The following is an 18,466-nucleotide window of genomic DNA, read 5'->3' on the forward strand; positions in this document are numbered from 1 at the left end:
AGTGTTCTTTGCTTTAATCTGAGCATCATCGGCTGTGTGATTGATCCGGAGCCATTTTTCCACTGTCAGAATAGGATCCCATTCCTTTAGAAGTAGGCCAATTAGACAAGAGTCATGTGTTTGATAAATTAGGAACAGGCGATTTCTCTTCTATGTACATATGTTCATCTTTGAAAAACCCCTTTGCACTTCTGCTGAATGTCCAGGGATTGTTCTAACAATAGTTTTAGCTCTTTGAACACATTCAGGAATTGCAAAATTCACTCATAATATCCCGTGGGATTTTGGGGTGTAAAACCAAGCTGAAACAAATGACCGTATGTCACCCTCTGGTTGTTTGGCACCTTTTCTCTTCATGTTATATGTTTGTTTACTGAAGTAAATGCAAAGGAACAAGAATGTAGCATTTCATCAAAAAGTAGAATGAGTTTTATGAAATGAATGAATAAATATTAGAAGCATAGCTCCAGCTAGTTTTCTATGCCTATGGGCAGAACGAACATTATTTTGGGTGCTTAGAATATGTTGTTGTGTATATGAACATTAAAAAATAATAAGGAACGTAACTTTGTGATTTCCACATTAAAGAGATTTCCACCTTAGAGAGAACGCTGATGACACGTGCCATTTTAACAACCAGTTCAGTGAACTCAACAAAAAAATTGGCATCACAAAAACAAAATAAAACAGTATTGGTTCCGTCCAACCAGTGGGAACGGGCTGAATCCCACCACTGGAAATTACATTAGCGGTGGTGTTGGAGGGGACCTTTGACCATAGTATGGCACACCTCCCTCTGTGGCCTTTCCTTTGGCCCCTTCGGCAGGCAGGTGGCTCCGTTTGGGTCAATTATGGTACAAATGTTGTAAGTGAACAGGGAAAGTTGGCTATTCAACTTTCTCCTGCTCCCCACGCTCAGATTCCACTCTGTCACATTCCATTCTCCAGGTGGTGATAGCATCTTGTTTGGGCCCCTTTTCTTTCATATATGCCACTTTCTTCTCACTTTCAGGCCTCATGTTCCTTGATGTAGTGTTTTAATTTGCTCATTTCCATTGTCCTGCTTATTCAGTTCTGATGGTGAATTTCCAAATTCCACATTTACTTCTCCTTTGAGCCACATCAGCAGCCACCTCCAGCACTAGCATTCTGGGTCTCTCTCTTTTAAAGCTTCAGATCCATTTGCATAATTGGCCAATGAAGGCCTCTGCCAGCTCTCACTCTTTACCCGTGGGCCTTTCATGAACAGCTCTCTGCAAGACTACTCTTTTGTAAATAAAATACCAAGTGGGGGATCTAACCACGGGTTGGTCACATTACTTTAAATCCAAGTGGCAAGAAATGGTTGAAATTACCTTTTATTTTTGGCAAGTTATATAATGTAGTCCATAGCTATCTTTTACCTGTATTTCACCTGAGCCTCTCTTAACCACATCTAATTATTGAGGGGAGGGGTGAATCAGGAATGAGACACAAGGTAAAGTAGGGTTGAGGGATTAGGTCATTAACAAAGTGAAACTCAGAACCAGTGAATTTCACAGAATGTTGGATTATGTTTTCTGAAAGTGGAAAACTTTCAATGACTAACTTTTAAGACTGAATCAAAATATTAATGACATCAAAATGACTTGATTAAAGCATGTGCTCATTGAATGTCAACAAGAGTTGACATTTAAAGAAAAGGAAATGAAAGAAAAGGAAATGAAATATGTTTATCCTTTGTTTAGCTGGGGTTTGTAAGAGTGACTTACTTTTAAAAATTCAGTCTATTAGGCTGACAATGCTACTATCTAATTGTTTTAAAGTAGTGGTTAAAATGCCCTGTAAATTCTGAAAGGTATTATTGAGAAACTTCCAATCTCAAAACCTCCAGCGCAGGAGAGATTTGTTTGTTGGCTTGTTTGTTCGTTAAGTATTGGAAGGACTAACCTCCTCATTGAAAAGTAGAGGTTGGGGGATAAAAGCTCTGGCTGTGCTGAATCTACTTCGTTCATTATTCAGACTGGTTCTCAGCATGCCAAAGTCAAAATTAAAGGGTCCAAGCCTTGTTCAAAAATCAGGGACTACAGGGCTTACTGAACACCCTGCTCACGTTAGTGTTGCTTATCTTCATCATGTAGATGTCTTTTGATAGTTCCTCGCTTTTGCTGCCTGGGAATACTCTCCAAATATTTGAAACACTTCCGTGACCTTAACTACAACTAAAATTTCTTCTCATTAAGATTCTCTCTCGTTAAAGACCCCTACGTGGGCATAGCTGGATCCTGAGTTGAATTTTACAGAAGTACTTTTTTTTTTCTTTAGAAGTACTTTGTGTGTGTGTGTGTGTGTGTGTGTGTGTGTGTGTGTGTGTGTGTGTGTGTGTAGGCAGAATGGGGAAGTGGGGAAATATTAGAATAAACTTGTCTCTCTCCACCCCCACTGATAAGGACAATCACTCTCAGTGAACACCCAGTGATTTTGTTGCCTATTTCAACCTCTGAAAGAGGGAGAGTGTGTTACAGAAAATGTGCTGATTTGAAAGAATACTTGAGGTTTTTTTTTTCATTTCAAAAAAACCCCATAGAGTGGAGACTCACATCAAGACATCAAGGGACAGACGCTTATTATGTTCACAAAACACAGGGCTTTTCTGAGAGTGTCAGCTGTCGATCTACTTTTGGGGTGCAAGAGGTGGCAGGGAAAGGAGGGATCTGGAGCAGCTATCCCAGAAGAATCCCAAAGCAGAATCCTTCGCACCAGGTGACCTAGTGACTTGCAAGTACCCTGGTAGAAGAAGCATTGGATGCTGCTTCTTTAGTGGGGTGAGGTCTACTGGGGAGCTAACGACAATGATGTCCTAGTTTGCAGCAGTCCAGCTGACCCTGAGAGCAGGGACACCCCAAGACTGCGGCACAGGACAGACGCCAGCCGGTCTCTCTCTCCCCTCCCCCTCCCATTCCCTGGGGATTGGAGTAGCATTGGAGTCGCTGACGCCATCCCTTCCCGCCCCTGGCTTGCAAGGAGCATGCGCCTCCTCCCTCACTTCCTCTCCGGGAGGGAGGTGAGTAAGGCGACGCCCTAGCCGCCCGCGGTCGGCCCGGAGTCGCAGGAACTTCAGCACCTACGGGGCGGACAGCGCCCGCGTCCACCTGAGGACCTGCGTCCCCGCCGCCCGAGCCCTACTGAGCCCGAGCGCTCCGGGACCCGCGAGTTCGCGGCACCCGGCCTGCGCGCACCCGTGCACCTGGCCCTTCCTGTTTGTACTCCTTTTCATTCATAACAAAAGCTTCAGCCTCGGGATCGGGCGCCGAGCGGGCAACAATGGGGCTCCTCTGGACCGGCTCCTGGATCCTGGTGCTGGTGCTCTATGACAGCCCCACGCAAGCTTTCCCCAAGCCGGGAGGCAGCCAAGGTAGGTGGCCAGCTGGCTTCCCGCCGCCTCTTCTCTGCAGGAGAAGGTAAAGTTTGACACACCCCGTGGGCTGTAAATCACTTTGCCTCATTCCTGATCAGACCATCTCAGTGCATATTTTTTATTTTTAATTTAGAGATCTGTTTAGCTGAATGTTTCCCCTCCGCTTGTGCTTGCTTAAGTGGTAGAGTGAAAACATAGGTCGTTTGGAAATCTGCTTTGCAAAAGAGATGTGGCTTTTCTGACTAATACAGCGACTTGATTTTATTTTCCTAAGCGTTTTACAACCTTTTTCAAATGATCTATTCATATCATGATCAAAGAGCTCTTAATTTGCCAATAATCTCCACTTACTTCAGAACCGCTTTAGAAACTGCACGTTAGATTTCTGGTAAAAAAGAAAAAGAAAGTGTGATTCTGTTAACTCAGGAAACACAGTAGGATAATAAGCGATACTGAATATCACTGTTATTGTATAGTCTTGGTACTCTTTATTAATATATATTTTTGTTTCATAATGATCCAAAATATTTCTCCCAATAGTCCTCCTTTCTCTTTATCAAAGGTGTTATTTAGTTGGAGACATTTGTGTGTTAAATTGTGGGTTAAACTTATATTTGTGTGTGTTTCGCTCTAGACAAGTCTGTACATAATAGAGAATTAAGTGCCGAAAGACCTTTGAATGAACAGGTAGGTCAAAAGCGAAATTATAACTGCTGTTTCATTTTACTCTAGTTATTACTATTCAATGTAATTATGCTGGGATATCTTAGCCACGTTAACCTTACAAACGTTAGGAGCTTAAGAGCAAATTTACAGAAACTAGGAAGATGACTCTAATGTGCCTTGAGAGTTAACTATATTGCCCTGTATAGTACACAGCTCTGGTTCTGTAATAACCCAGCAAGCCCACCATCATGTATCACATCCACTGTATTATAAGGTTGCTTAATTTAGCAAAGAGCCACTTTTCCAGTAACACAGAAGGAAGAAAAGTGTTATTTGTGGAGCATTTGCACTTGATTTCCTTTTGACCCTACAGCAATACTTTGAGAAACACCCACCTCCCTTTTATAAATGAGAAAACTAAGGTCCATGGTGATTCAATCACTTGACTGTGATAGTTGGTAAATACTGAAGCAGTGATTTAAAATCTATTTTGTCCTCTGTCTGTTTCCACAGATTGCAGAGGCAGAAGCAGATAAGATTAAAAAAACATACCCTCCAGGTAAAAATCCCTTTCATTTTTATTTATATTCCTGGTCACGCAAATCGTGTGGGCCTGGAGTATCTTCACCACAATCGTGTGCTGGCTTGGACTTTTTGTGCAGAAAACAACGCAGGAGGAAGCAATCATTCCTTTGCTGATAACTTGAACCTGCTAAAGGCAATCACAGAAAAACAAAAAATTGAGAAAGAAAAGCAGTCGGTAAGAAGCCCCCCTTATGATAATAAGTTGAATGTGGAAGATGTTGACTCAACCAAGAATCGAAGGCTAATGGATGATTATGATTCTACTAAAAGCGGACTGGACCATAAATTTCAAGGTACGTTGAGGAGGAAAAAACCCTTTTTGCGATCTATTTTCTCCAATTTGGAGTTTCCCATTTTTACTATGAGCAAGTCTTATATTTTAAAAATACCTCTTATACACACATATTCTGGGTTCAAGTCCAAAATTGAGATACTGTCCAAAGAAGCTGATAATGTACAAAGCCCCAGCTCCACAGAGGCCCAAATTTAGTTTTCTCTTCAAAGGTTGTTTTTAAAAAAAAAAAAAAAAAAGATGCTTTGAAAGCTTTTTTAAAAATCTACTATTTGAATGTTACTGAGTTCATTTTAAGATTCCCATTTGTTTTAAGAATTCATTAATGCATAAAAATATCATTATCAACTAATTACAATTTTTAAATTGTCCCAAAGTCAAAATATCCATTATTTTCTTTTCCGTATTCTGGCTCTAACCTTTCTCCCTGGGTCATGCTAACCTTGTCCACAAACTTGAATAGCATCTGATGTCCCATGTCACTAGCCCAGATTTCTCTGACCTATAGACCTGGATTTCGTCTACTTAATAGTTTCCATTGACTGTCTTAGAAGCACCTCAAACTTACCATGTCCAAGATTAAACTCAGTATCTGTGTCCCCTGACAACCTAGTCCCTTTATTTTTTTCCAACCTAGTCCTTTTACAGTAAGTAGTCTTTTCTTAGAAGGAGGGGCCCTCGAGGCATAGTGGTTACACCTTGGACTGCAGTGGGGAACCACCAGCCGATCCTCAAGAGAAATGCCGGGCTTTATACTTCCATTGAGTTAGTCTCGGAAACTCACAGTGGCAATACAACCCTGTCTTACGGGGTGGCTATGAGTTGCCATTGACTTAATGGCAATGAGATTGGTTTTTCTTTTTGTTTTGTTTTCTTGGAAGGCATTACGTCCAGTTTTCAAAACAGAAGCTTAGGAGTCAAACTAGTCCCCCCCCCCTTTTCTCTTTCCCTCACCACATGATCCACTTCACCAAAGCTCAGCAATATTATTTCCTCCATACTGATAATTTTCCCTCTATCTCCAACCACTTCCATTCTAATCTAAATTGCAATCATGTCTCACTTATCACTGGCGAAATCTTCTAACTAACTTCCTAGCATGTACTCTGCTCCTCTCCAATTCATTTTTCATGTAGCATTCCAAGTGATCCTTCCCATAGGTAAATATGAACAGGTCACTCTTTAGTAGATTTGCATTTCTCTCATTGAACACCAAAATCCTTCTCATGACTTCTGCTGCCCTGTGTGAGTTGGCTCCTGTCTACATGTCCAGGTTCATCTGGCTCACGGGATCGGATAGAAACGTTGTACCATCTCCTAGTGGTTCCTCTAGCAGTGTGCAATTTTGCATTAAGCTTGACTACCTTTCTCCAAACTAAACTGAATGTCTTTCTTCAAAACTAAACTGAAAACCTAATGAGAACAGGTACATTGTAATCCTGGTATTTAGAAGCTCATGAACCAGTGAGTGAATGAATGAATGAATGATGAAAGAAGACAGGAGAGAATAAATGAACTGCTGTATCGAGGCACTGAGAAAGAGTGTGGTTTCCATTTTGTAAACCAACCTACCGTGACTACAAATTTGCTTATTTGATTCCCTGGCCAAAAAAGAATGATGTTGATTCTCTGGCAGAAAATGAGTGCTAATTAAACTGGACTTGGGTAGGGTACCAGAGCCCTACCAGTGGGCTGTAGCTACCAGTGTGGCTCAGCAGTGTGCTACGCATCCAGAGGATGGGGTGGGAGTAATGGTTTCCATTCTGGCACATTTCCTACTGTATGCTGCTCAGGGAGATTTGCTTTTGTGTTTTAAAGTCTTCTACTTTTCACCCCAAGTATTTGGTCTAGAAATCAGTAGAGACTAGATTTCTGCATACGAAAATAGATGCCGCCACTTCGACTACATTGACCATCTGATTTCATCAGGAAAAAACTCCACAAGTCTTAATATTGGTTTGACTGAAATGAAGGGTCAAACTGGTCGTGCATCCAAGCAGAAGCACGGGTTTGTTTGAGACGTGGACACTAACTCACAAGCTTACTTTTAATCTGTCCACTAGATCATTAACATCCTGCAGGCTTTCAAAACGACCGTGTAGTCATGGTAGCTCTCAATTTACCACCCGGGCTCAGAACACTCCACCTGAGATCAGAGAAACGGGGCCAAGGTTCTTGGTGAGAATGGTCTATGGGCAAGCTTCTGGGTTCCCCTCACACCTTGCAAGTTAGGGAAGGATTTCCCAATTAAGAAAGGCAAGTACTAGTTTCATTAGCACAATGAATGCTAGGGAAGCCAACTTGGTGGCTATAAACCAGTCTACACCATATTTATAGATTAAAATGCCCTTGATTGAAATCACAAAGATGGGGGGCCAATGTGGTGACTAGACTGCCAGAACCATGTGGATTCACATCCCTGAAGAGAGGGTGGGGAACGGGATGCTTTTCCGATGTTAATCACCTCCAAATCATCTTGGGCTATAAAACCCACCAAGTCCCCTTTTTCCAACATTTACGATAGTGGGAGTGATTCGGGGTCTCCCAGGTTTCCTGTATGAATTCGTGCTTTGGTGCTCCATTCTGCATTTATCCTATACATGGGGGTGCATGTAGGCAGGGACCACACTGAATGCACACAGTCACACCTCTCTTGTGGTAGGGTCTGACAAATATTAAAGCTTCAATTTTAAAGGTATTGACCAAAGCAGGGCCAAATATCATTCTAGGTGCTGAGATTCGAAACAACTGGAGCGATGATGATTTGAGATGGACTCTCACATCCAGGGAGCATCTCGTGGAGACGTGGCCAACCTTATCTATGTGGCACCTTATACCGCTTTTCTCTGAGAGTTGCTAGAGGAGGGTGAAATGCCCTTTACAAGCAGTAGGGAAGTCATGACGAGTCAGTCTGTGCATTTTAGAAGAGTCCGGGGGGACCAGTGAAAGATAAGGAGAAGCATTCACGGGCTTCCCACTGAACCTCATCCAGCATCATCCTGGTGGTACTGCCCAGTAAGCGTTGGACCGTTAACAGCAAGGCCAGGGTGTCAAACCTACCAGCTCCTCCTCGGGAGCAAGTGGAGACTGTAACCATTTAGAAGGTCATGAACACGCCGTGTAGGGTCATATGATGGGAACCCCACATTCAGTCATTTTGGGCAGGGGCGATTTAGCAAAGCTCTGCGAGGGTAGGTGCCTGAGTTTCCTGACTTAAGAAAAGACAGCAGCACTGTGGTGGAAAGAGGCAATTTTTCCAGTTTGCTGCTAACATTCTCCCTGTTGTGAAGTCAATGCACTGAAAAAGTCATCTCAGTTATTTTTCCGGCTGCAGCCCGTCATCATCTTTGTTCCGATCCTGAGGGATGAGTGGGAAGGGAGATAAACTCTCCCACCTCTGCATGTACCCGGACAGTTTCTGTCCCGCATATTCCCAAGGGCCTGACTTCCAACCCACACATGGAAAACTCTTACCTAAATAATATTCAGTCTGCTCCTGGAGGATGGATGATGAGCTCAGTTCTCAGCCAGCCAGGAGGGGGACTGGTGTGTGTGTGTGTGTGTGTGTGTGTGTGTGTGTGTGTGTGTGTGTGTGTGTGTGTGTATGTGTGTGCATATATGTAAGTGTGTTGATGTGTGTGTATATATTGATGTGCATATATGTATATGTGTGTGTATCCTTTAGGTGTGTATATATATCTCCTTAAGGTGTTTTTCTGCCTTTTCTATAGAGTTTGCAGATTCCCAAGGGAGAAATTCCATCCCTTGAATCCCCAAAAGCCGTAGGAGAAAAGAACAGAGGCTAAATCAAAATACTAGGAGGTGGGAGTTGGTTGGTTGGTTTTAATGAATGAGGATTCACCGGGCAAAATCTGACCAGAAATGCAATGCCTATTTTCTGGAGAAAACACTTTTACACCTTTTATCGTGCTTTGCGATTTACATAGTATGTTATCTGATCCTCACCAACAATCCCCAGGAAAAGGCTATTTGCATAACCTTCCTTTACAGTGGTCCAAAGACATGGTGATAGCAAGAGGGTTCACTGGGGTTAAACGTCTCATTTCCCCCCAACCTGCCTAGAGGTGACAGAGTTCAGTGCCTTGTAAACTGGATCTGCTCTGTGGAGGAGAGATTGCAAAAGACCAATTGATTGCTGGTAATTCTCCACGAACATGTTGCTCTGCGTCATCGCCACCAGCTCGGCTGGGTCCTTTCTTTCTCTCACAATGAGCTCTTGCTTTAGTCTGAATTGGCGCTGCCAGATGTGGGCCCAGGAAAGCCAAGGATACTTGCTTGCATGCCTGTCTCCAAAAATGTACATAGATTTACAATACGATGTGACACAAATCTGTTGGCACATTTTGAAAGTTGGATTTCTAGTCACCTAAACAAAGTTCCGTAGTCCCCAGAGAACAGGACTTGTCACTTCAAATGCTGTCCTTCCTAAAGGTACTCACACACACTCCATGAGAAGGAAATACCTACTGCAGGTAGGTCATAAAACCTTCAATGCATGCTCTCTGGTTCTAGGTTCGAAACAGATTCCATCAACCTCCAGTCTAGGGGTTTGCCTGCAAGGGGAATACGTGTGGGGAATATTTTCTCGGTCCTCTACACAAGGATGAAATATCAAGTCATATAGCATGCACACAGGGGCAGTTCTACCCTGATCGGTAGTGGTAAAGGGCAGTAAAATGAGGTAGGTCACACACTACACTATATAGATGTAACATAGTACATAAATACAGCATACTGTCGAAATGAAAAGTGCACCGCTTACATTATTAGTGATAATCGTAGAGGAAGCTTTCGTGTTGTTTCCAGCTCTTTTTGCTTAGAATCACATGAACTATTTCAAGTTTTCTATTATCCTAACTTGAAACCCAATTTTATTTCAAACAAAGAGTAGAGCAGACATCACCAAACCTACAATCCAAAGATATCCACGTAGACACAAAGGAAGTCTAGATTACACGGAGACTTGGCTCTATGAGGCAGGTCTGTGAGCACTTGACATACAAGTGTGCTTGGTCTGTCCAGATGATCCCGATGGCCTTCATCAACTAGACGGGACCCCTCTCACTGCTGAAGACATTGTTCAAAAAATCGCTGCCAGGATCTATGAGGAAAACGACAGAGGAGTATTTGACAAGATTGTTTCTAAGCTACTGAATCTTGGCCTGGTAAGTCACACGTATGAGAGCGAGTTACATGATTCGTGCAGTTTGGAGTCTGCGGGATTCCAGGAGCCAACTACTGACAATGCATCTACTTTGCACTAGATTCCGTAGGTTTCAGGGACAAGGAAGGTGCCACTCTTTCCATCCAGGAGGTTACAGTCTATCAGACGAACTGACCAGCAACCACACAACCAAACACAAACTGTGGAAGAGCCTTAACAGCAGCTCAGCATGCGAAAGGATGACTGATAGCCAGTTGGGTAGCAAGGAAAATCTTTCATTCAATTCGACCTTGCACTTAGCAGTTAGAACTCAACCCGCCACACCTTGGGGGGAAAGTGCAGCCGCCTGCTCCTGGAAAGATTTCCCCGTCTCAGAACCTCTAAGGAGCAGTTCTACTCCGCCCTAGAGGGTGACTATGAATCAGCGTCAACTCGATGGTAGTGGGCTTAGTTTCTCAGTTAGCTTGACTCACAAGCCCGGACACAGGGACAAGCTTGCAGTCAGTGCAAACTTTGTGGCCTTTCAAAGGTGATCTACGCCCTGCAGCTGTGCAGGGGACAACTCCTCGGCTGTTTCTCAGAGTAAATGTCCATGGCCTCCAAGAGAAAGGACTGGCCGCCTGCTTGCTAGGCTGAGACGCTCCTGCTACAGGCAGTATGTACTGGCAGCATTGATGAGGGCTCTTCAGAAGATGCACCCCCTCTTTTGAAAAGTTGGGTCAGGGACAGAGTTTAATCTCGATTTTTCAAAAAACACAAAAATGGAGATAGCTGTTACTTGTGTTTCGCCTTTTCATAACAGATTACAGAAAGCCAGGCACACACACTAGAAGATGAAGTAGCAGAAGTTTTACAACAATTAATCTCAAAGGAAGCCAGCAATTATGAGGAAGGGCCCGGTAAACCCACAAGCCGAACAGAGAGCCAGGCTGGGAAAATACCAGAGAAAGTGGTATGTATATGTGAAATATATGTGTATGCGTGTTGTGTCTGGGTGTATACTTCCACCTCTATGCGATTAATACCTTACTTGGTACCAAAGAAGATTTGGGGTATATGACATTTTTACCCCACTTGAAATGTATGTGCACGAAATACTAACAAGTGAATTTATATATAAACTCTATCCCAAATACGAGGGACAGGGGAGGCAGAGTTAATAGGCTTAAAGTGTGAGGCGGCTAGGAAAAAAAGAAATTGATTTTTTTTTTTTTAACAAATGGCCTAAAAACTCTTCTTTGCGCTCCCTACTTCCCATCCCCACAGCTGGCACCTTTTAAACAGCTTTAAGATCCGCCCACTCGAGGAAAACACGACCTTCATCAGAGAACCCAATTGGCATCGAAGCTACACCTGGAGTAGCTATTTGCATGATCCTCCACTCCCTTTACGTCTCCCTTCTTCGCCGCTCTCTAAGATTTCCACATGCTTGATCTGTTTGATCATGTTATCTCAGTGCGTGCACTAACCTCTTCGTCCAACTAGTATTTATTACCAGCTGTGCCCTAAGCTGACATCGTGCTAATTTAAAAAGGCATAGTCCATGCTCTTGTGACATTTATGGTCTAGAGCAGTGGTTCTCAACCTTCCTCATGCCGCGACCCTTTAATACAGTTCCTCGTGTGATGGTGACCCCACCAACCATAACATTGTTTTTGTTGCTACTTCATAACTATAATCTTGCTACTGTTATGAGTTGGGGTGACCCACAGGTTGAGAACTTCTGGTCTAGTGGAAGCAGTAGATGGCCTTCAAGTCATCAACCTATTTTTACGAACAATGCATGAAGCCCTCAGAGAACAGAAATGTGGTTCTATTTGTCCTCAGCAAAGCAACTCGCTCTGGACTCGAAGTCTGAATTGTGGACACGCGGGACAGTCTGTAGAGGAGCAATGGACACAAAGACAGTGTGACTGGCACATAGGATTTTCAGAGATGAGATTAGACAATGGGACCCAGGCCAGACCATGCAGGGCTTTGTGAGACTCATATGTGAATTCTAATCTTTATTGTAAGTGACAGGGAAACACTGAAAGATTTTAAGTAAAGGGGTTACAGGATCTGATTGATTTTTAAAATCATTTTATTAGAGGCTCATACAACTCTTATCACAATCCATACATACACCAGTTGTGTAAAGCACATTTGTACATTCATTGCCCTCATCATTCTCAAAACATTTGCTTTCCACTTAAGCCCCTGGCATCAGATCCTCATTTTCACCCTCCCCTTGTTCCTCCTCCCTCATGAGCCCTTGATAATTTATAAATTATTATTTTGTCATATCTTGCCCTGTCCAACGTCTCCCTTCAGCCACTTTTCTGTTGTCCGTCCCCCAGGGAGAAGGTCACATGTAGATCCTTGTAATCGGTTTCCCCTTTCCAACCCACCCTCCCTCTACCCTCCCGGTATCGCCACTCTCACCACTGGTCCTGAGGGGATCATCTGTCCTGGATTCCATGTGTTTCCAGTTCCTATCTGTACCAGTGTACATCATCTGGTCTAGCCAGATTTCCAAGGTAGAATTGGGATCATGACAGTGGGGGGAAAGTTGCTTGTCTCCTCCCCGAGAGCTTTCTGTAAGGGGATGTCCAGTGGCCTACAAATGGGCTTTGGGTCTCCACTCTGCACAACCTCCCTCATTCACAATGATCTTTTGTTCTGATGATGCCTGATACCTGATGCCTTAGACACCTCGTGATCACACAGGCTGGTGTGCTTCTTCCATGTGGGCTTTGTTGCTTCTGAGCTAGATGGCCGCATGTTTACCTTCAAGCCTTTAAGATCCCAGATGCTATCTCTTTTGATAGCCGGGCACCATCAGCTTTCTTCGTCACCTGATTGATTTTTTTTAAGATAACTCTGGCCATAGTGGGGAGAGTGCACTGTGAGAAATGGATTAGAGATGGATATATAGATAGCAGTTAGAAGGTGAGGGGTGAAGGTCAATTTGACTAATGTGGAATAGAGGAAAAGGAGAGATGTTTGAAAATTTTGGAATAGATTTTGAAAGTAGGCCAATGAAGCTACTGAGGGATTGGATAGGGGAGAGAAAGAAGAACCAGGTAAGGCTCTTAGATTTCTGTCTAGTCCTCTGAATTGAGATGGGAAACGTGGGACAGGAATACAGTCCGGGAGTCCCTATACTGCTAGTATTAGATATTCTGGAAGGCTCACCTGTCTGGGAGGTTTTCCTGGAGGGTCAAAGTCTGTCCTCCAGTCCCTAGCTGTCTACCTTTCCATGTAACTAGATCCCCACGTGCCTAGAAAAGGTTTTGAACCCACAGGAGCTCACAAAGGAGGAGCACACCTGCCCTTCACGTTCAAGGGCACCACAGAAGGAAGAAGCTGACATTTCATTAGTTCTAACAACATCTTTATTTGTAATCGATTTTTCCCACCACTGGAGACTCCGCTGGCAACAGTTGAAGACGGCTTTACTAATGGCGAAAATGATGAAACAGTATCTAACACCTTAACCTTGACCAATGGCTTGGAAAGAAGAACTAACACCTACAGAGAAGACACTTTTGAGGAACTCCAATATTTCCCAAACTTCTATGCGTTACTGAAAAGTATTGATTCAGGTAATCACTGTGTGTCTGACCACGTGGAACAGAAAGAACGAATCCAGGAAATGTGTGGGTGGGTGGGGTTTGGGTTCTTTTTGTTTTTTTTTTTAATGTTTTCGGTTTCTAAATGCAAACTTCAATGGCATACACCGTGGGCTCAGGAAAGTAGTTTACATTGATTTTTTTTAAGACATGTACTTAGCTATGAAAATATTTAGGAAAGGGCAATCAGGAAAGGTGGAGTTTCTGGATCCTTTAATGCGTTTGTTAACAAAAAGTTCACTTATTTGTTTAACTAACAGTTATTGAAATGTGCTGTGTGAACCTTGTCCAGATACATAAACGAATCCATGTCCCTGCTTTTACCCTGTTCAACCCCAATTCTTATTGTAATTTTTAAAAAATGCTTTTTATTCATTTCCTCATGTGAGTCCATGTGTGGAACATCACATCCTTTTTGAGATGAATCAGGATGTTGCTTTGGAGATATTTTCAGCTTCAGCCCTCAAATGAGTTTAAATGGAAGGCATTGGTCTACAGGAGACCAGGAATCCAAAACATACTCAGAAAATTATATATATATTAAATTATATATATATATTAAAAGCAAGTCCTTCATATGTCTTTCTCTCTTACCTGTATGTGTGCCAAGGATTTCTGCTAGTGCCTATTTTGGGCTAATCTGGGAGGAGGAGGGGGATGGGGAAGAGGGGGGAGGGGTGGAGGAAAAGGAAGAGGAGGAGGAGGAGGAGGGGAAGGAAAGTTTCTGTTGTTCTTGTTATTGGCCTGGCAGATCTTTATACTGTCTTCATAGCTGTTCCTTGCTCTGTTTGAAGACTTGCTTCTCAACTGAACATTTGTGCAAATGTTACTGTAATTGCCAATTATTTGCCTGTAGCATAGAACACCCCTAGTCCTTCAATCCAGACGCTGACCAGATGGCACCAGCCTCTCTGCTGGCGTTCACAGGGTCTGGACATCTTAAGATCCCATTCTGAGCCATCTTGCCCCCAGTGGTTGGCAGGTGCCCAGCTCAGAAGCTCTTGTCATCCTGGTGAGTCACTTCTTGCTCGTGAGAGACACCAGCACGGTGCCCAGTACTCATGCAGACGTGACACTGGCTAAACAGGGCGGTGACTCATGTTATTCTCTGCCGCCCCTTTCCAACCTCTCTTCCCTTTCCTTCTGCCCAACCGTGAGTGGTTTCCGTTTTTGTCTTCCTAGTGCCTCCATGCCGCCCATCCTGCCTTCATTTCTCTAGAATGCTGAGTTAAATATTTACACACAGGGACTTAAAAGAAGCTCATAGGAAAAAATCCTTTATCTTTCCGTTCTATTTGCCCATGAACTCTTTGAAATCCTGTCGTACTGAGATCTTTGGCAATATTCGTTCTTCTCAAAAGTACCAAGAAACATCTGAACCCCTTGAGCAATACTAAGCCACGTAGAAACTCAAAGTAGCATCTCTATTCCTGATAAAAACTGGCTTGTAGCTTACTATGAGACCTAAAAATGGGCTTGCCTACTCCCTGCTCCTCAGCCTAGACCTTGGGAGAGCCGATCCCAGGGAAAGCTTGAATCTACAGATCAAGCCCTCTCCTCAGGTCCCTGCTTTCCATTGTGTCAGGGGATCAGGGTAAAGAAACATTCCAGTCTCAGCTGGCTCATAGAGACTTCTGGTTATTACCCACCAACTGTATCTCTGTGGATGATAGGAAAATGGGCTCAATCCCTCTTCTTAGGAACTAAGTCAAATTTGAGGGGTTTGCAAGAAGCTCAATAGCGGTTGACTCTAGGGAGTAGGAGAATCACCTAGAGGCCTAGTGGTTACGCTTTGGGTTGATGAAAGTGAGGTCAACAGTTTGAAACTACCGGCCACTCCAAGGGAAAAAGAGGAGTTTTCACTCCTGTTAAAAGTTATCATCTCAGAAACCCACAGGGGCAGTTCTGCCTTGTCCTGTAGGGTTGCTCTCAGCCAGCACTGGCTTGATGGCAGTGAGTTCCTCCGTTATAGGGAGTAGGACGGAGCACTGGTGGCGGAGTGGGTGACTCATTGAGCTGCTAATGGCAAGGTCAGCAGTTCAAACCCACTGCTCTCTCTGTGGGAGGAAGAGGAGCTTGTCTGCTCCCGTATGATTTGAAGCAGTGAATCTGAGCTGACAGGGAGTAGGAGGTGGTGGGGAGAGCAAGGAAGAGTATCCTTTCACTTTAATTTCCTACTGTACTCTGAGAATACACTTGCTATGTGCTTATTGCCTTTGAAATAAAATAGGGTTTAAACAACAATATGTGCTACTGTTTAAAAATCAAAGGACACGTCAGACAGGGAAAGCTATGACAAAATAATAGTTTATAAATTATCAAGCGTTCATGAGGAAGGTGGAAGCGGGGAGGGAGGGGAAAATGAGGAGCTGATGCCAGGGGCTTAGGTGGCAAGCAAATGTTTCGAGAATGATGAGGGCAATGAATGTAGAAATGTGCTTGACACAATTGATTGTGATAAGAGTTGTATGAGCCCCTAATAAAAAGATTTTAAAAAAAGAATGGAATCACAGATTTGACAAGTGTATTAAGTGTAATGGAGAGTACTTTGAAAGTCATATGGCGGTTTTGTAAATAAATAGCTTGGGGGAACATTCCAAAAAATCAAAGTACATTTAAAAAATCAAAATACACATGTGTTTGTGTTTTCAAGGACTAAGCTTAGTGAATGAGTACCAGGGGGCTTCAAAGAGTTCATGGGAAAATGAATGAAAAGATAATGGAATTTCCCCCTTGAACTTTTTGCTGCCCACTTGCATGTTCCATGAAGCCTAGCTACTTCTCTACTCTCCCGGTTGTCATTGGTTTCAAAGATATCTTTGGACATCTGTGGTTGCCCTCAATGGCTTAACCGCCCGAGTAGGGGAAAGTTCTTGGCCCACTTATCTTCTATTTTGAGTTTATATTATCTTGGGCTGGAAAAGGAACTCTTTATTGCCTAATCTACTAATAAAATCTTTGACATTAAGTAGACCTTTGGAAGATCTTATCAATGCTTATTTGGGGGTGAAAGTATACCAGACAAGTAGCCTACATTCCCAATCAAGTCAAAGACTTTCTATAAATTAAATACCAGTGACTTAAGCTATACATGTGGTGATAAATGCTTCCATAAGGTAGTGTACTTTACCATTGACGTTGACAGATAAAGCTCTATTCTAATGTTTACATCATAATTTTATCCTTTCAGAAAAAGAGGCGAAAGAGAAAGAAACACTGATAACTATCATGAAGACATTGATCGACTTTGTGAAGAAGATGGTGAAATATGGCACAATCTCTCCCGAGGAAGGCGTTTCCTACCTTGGTGAGAGCTCCGTCTGTTTTGTTTTTACTGCAGTTGTGTCCGTCGTTCAGAGGGAATTCAAGATCTGCCAATAATGACCTCACTCATTTGATCACTGAATGCCCAACTCGCCTGAATTATCTGTGTGACCAGGATTTCCCAGCTGGGGAGCCTCCATCTCATCCTTCCAGCCCAGCAGTCCCAGTAGGAAGACAGCCTCTTTACCCCATGGTCCTGTCATTGAGTCTCGTTGTCCTGGCTGGAACCATCAAGCTTAGCCTTGAACCCATCACTATAACCAGGGAATTAAATGAACTTGATTAGCTGGCCGCGAGGTATTCAACTGCTGATGTGGTCTATCAGGTAAAGAGCGAGAGAACACTGGATTCTCCAAAGGAAAATCAAGGTGCAGCTCGCCAAGTGTGTGGAGTCCGTCAGAACCACAGATGCTCGCTGATGCCATTCCTGAGATTGCTCCTTCTGTAAATGCACTGAGTAGGAGGCTAAGCGATTGCTCTCAAATGGTGTGACTTTCCAGGGTCTGTGAATCCTAGAAGTAAAACCAAGGTCAAGGTGCCGGACTAGCAGTGTTAATATTATGGAATTGCTACGGTGGTGTTCCTAGTGAGATGCACACATTTTTAGTAAAAGTTTGATCGGGCCTTTTAGAAAATAAAACTGTCTTTCTGTCAGGGAAACCTCTCCATTGCACTTCAGGTTGTAGACTCTCTAGAGAGCAAATGCGGTCTAGTGGATGTGCATCAGAATATTTCTCCTGATGGGGTGCTTAGGATGGGGGGGGGGGACTGCACCTGTTTTAATGGCCTGGTTTAGATCTTGAGACATCTTGGTTCTTTGAGGCAGCAGTGGAGAAATTTAAGCAGGGTTTTGTCACTCCCTTTCCTTTCTGAAACATGCTCAGCAAACTGCACCCGATAGCTACAGTTTAGTAAAGTATGGCTTTAGCAATGATGGAGCTAATTTAATTTTTTTGAACTAATTTCTTTCCCTCCTTCCTTCAGAAAACTTGGATGAAACGATTGCTCTTCAGACCAAGAACAAGCTAGAAAAAAATGCTACTGATAATAAAAGTAAGCTTTTACCAGGTATGAAGCATTTAACCAACCTTTAAAGCTTGTAGAACCACATAGTTCTTTTAAGCGGTAAAAAGGAACATCCACGCACAGATGAGGAATTACTCGTGTAGAAATCTTAAATCTGAAATACAGCCAGAAAGCGGGTGTGAAGTACCTTTGTGGTAGCTCTTATGCGCACTGGTCCTATCTGTATAGAACATAATAAAGGACGCTGGCTTGGCACGCTCCGCACAGTGGCTGTCCGAGCCCCTTGTCTTAGCCCCAGTGTCAGTCCATCTCTTGGAGGGAGATTAAGCAGACGTAAATGAAATGTACTTGGCTGTGTTGTGGCCAGCCTGGACACG

At 43.3% G+C, this 18,466-nt stretch overlaps 1 protein-coding gene across 2 annotated transcripts in view; it reads left to right on the forward strand.

The window, feature by feature from the left end:
- The first annotated feature begins 3,043 nt into the window (after positions 1–3,043).
- SCG3 (secretogranin III) overlaps positions 3,044–18,466 on the forward strand; it is a 35,320-nt gene continuing 19,897 nt past the window's right edge. Inside the window, exons 1-9 of one of the 2 annotated variants that reach the window (XM_075530688.1) lie at positions 3,044–3,394; positions 4,032–4,084; positions 4,577–4,622; positions 4,726–4,941; positions 9,984–10,126; positions 10,928–11,077; positions 13,535–13,712; positions 16,930–17,046; positions 18,048–18,131. In XM_075530688.1, coding sequence (XP_075386803.1) covers positions 3,304–3,394; positions 4,032–4,084; positions 4,577–4,622; positions 4,726–4,941; positions 9,984–10,126; positions 10,928–11,077; positions 13,535–13,712; positions 16,930–17,046; positions 18,048–18,131 — 1,078 coding nt within the window. In that variant the 5' untranslated portion in view covers positions 3,044–3,303. The remainder of the gene's footprint in view (positions 3,395–4,031; positions 4,085–4,576; positions 4,623–4,725; positions 4,942–9,983; positions 10,127–10,927; positions 11,078–13,534; positions 13,713–16,929; positions 17,047–18,047; positions 18,132–18,466) is intronic. The other variant, XM_075530689.1, reaches the window with a different exon arrangement.

This window comes from Tenrec ecaudatus, chromosome 14 (genome assembly GCF_050624435.1).
Source record: "Tenrec ecaudatus isolate mTenEca1 chromosome 14, mTenEca1.hap1, whole genome shotgun sequence".
Lineage (NCBI taxonomy): Eukaryota > Metazoa > Chordata > Mammalia > Afrosoricida > Tenrecidae > Tenrec > Tenrec ecaudatus.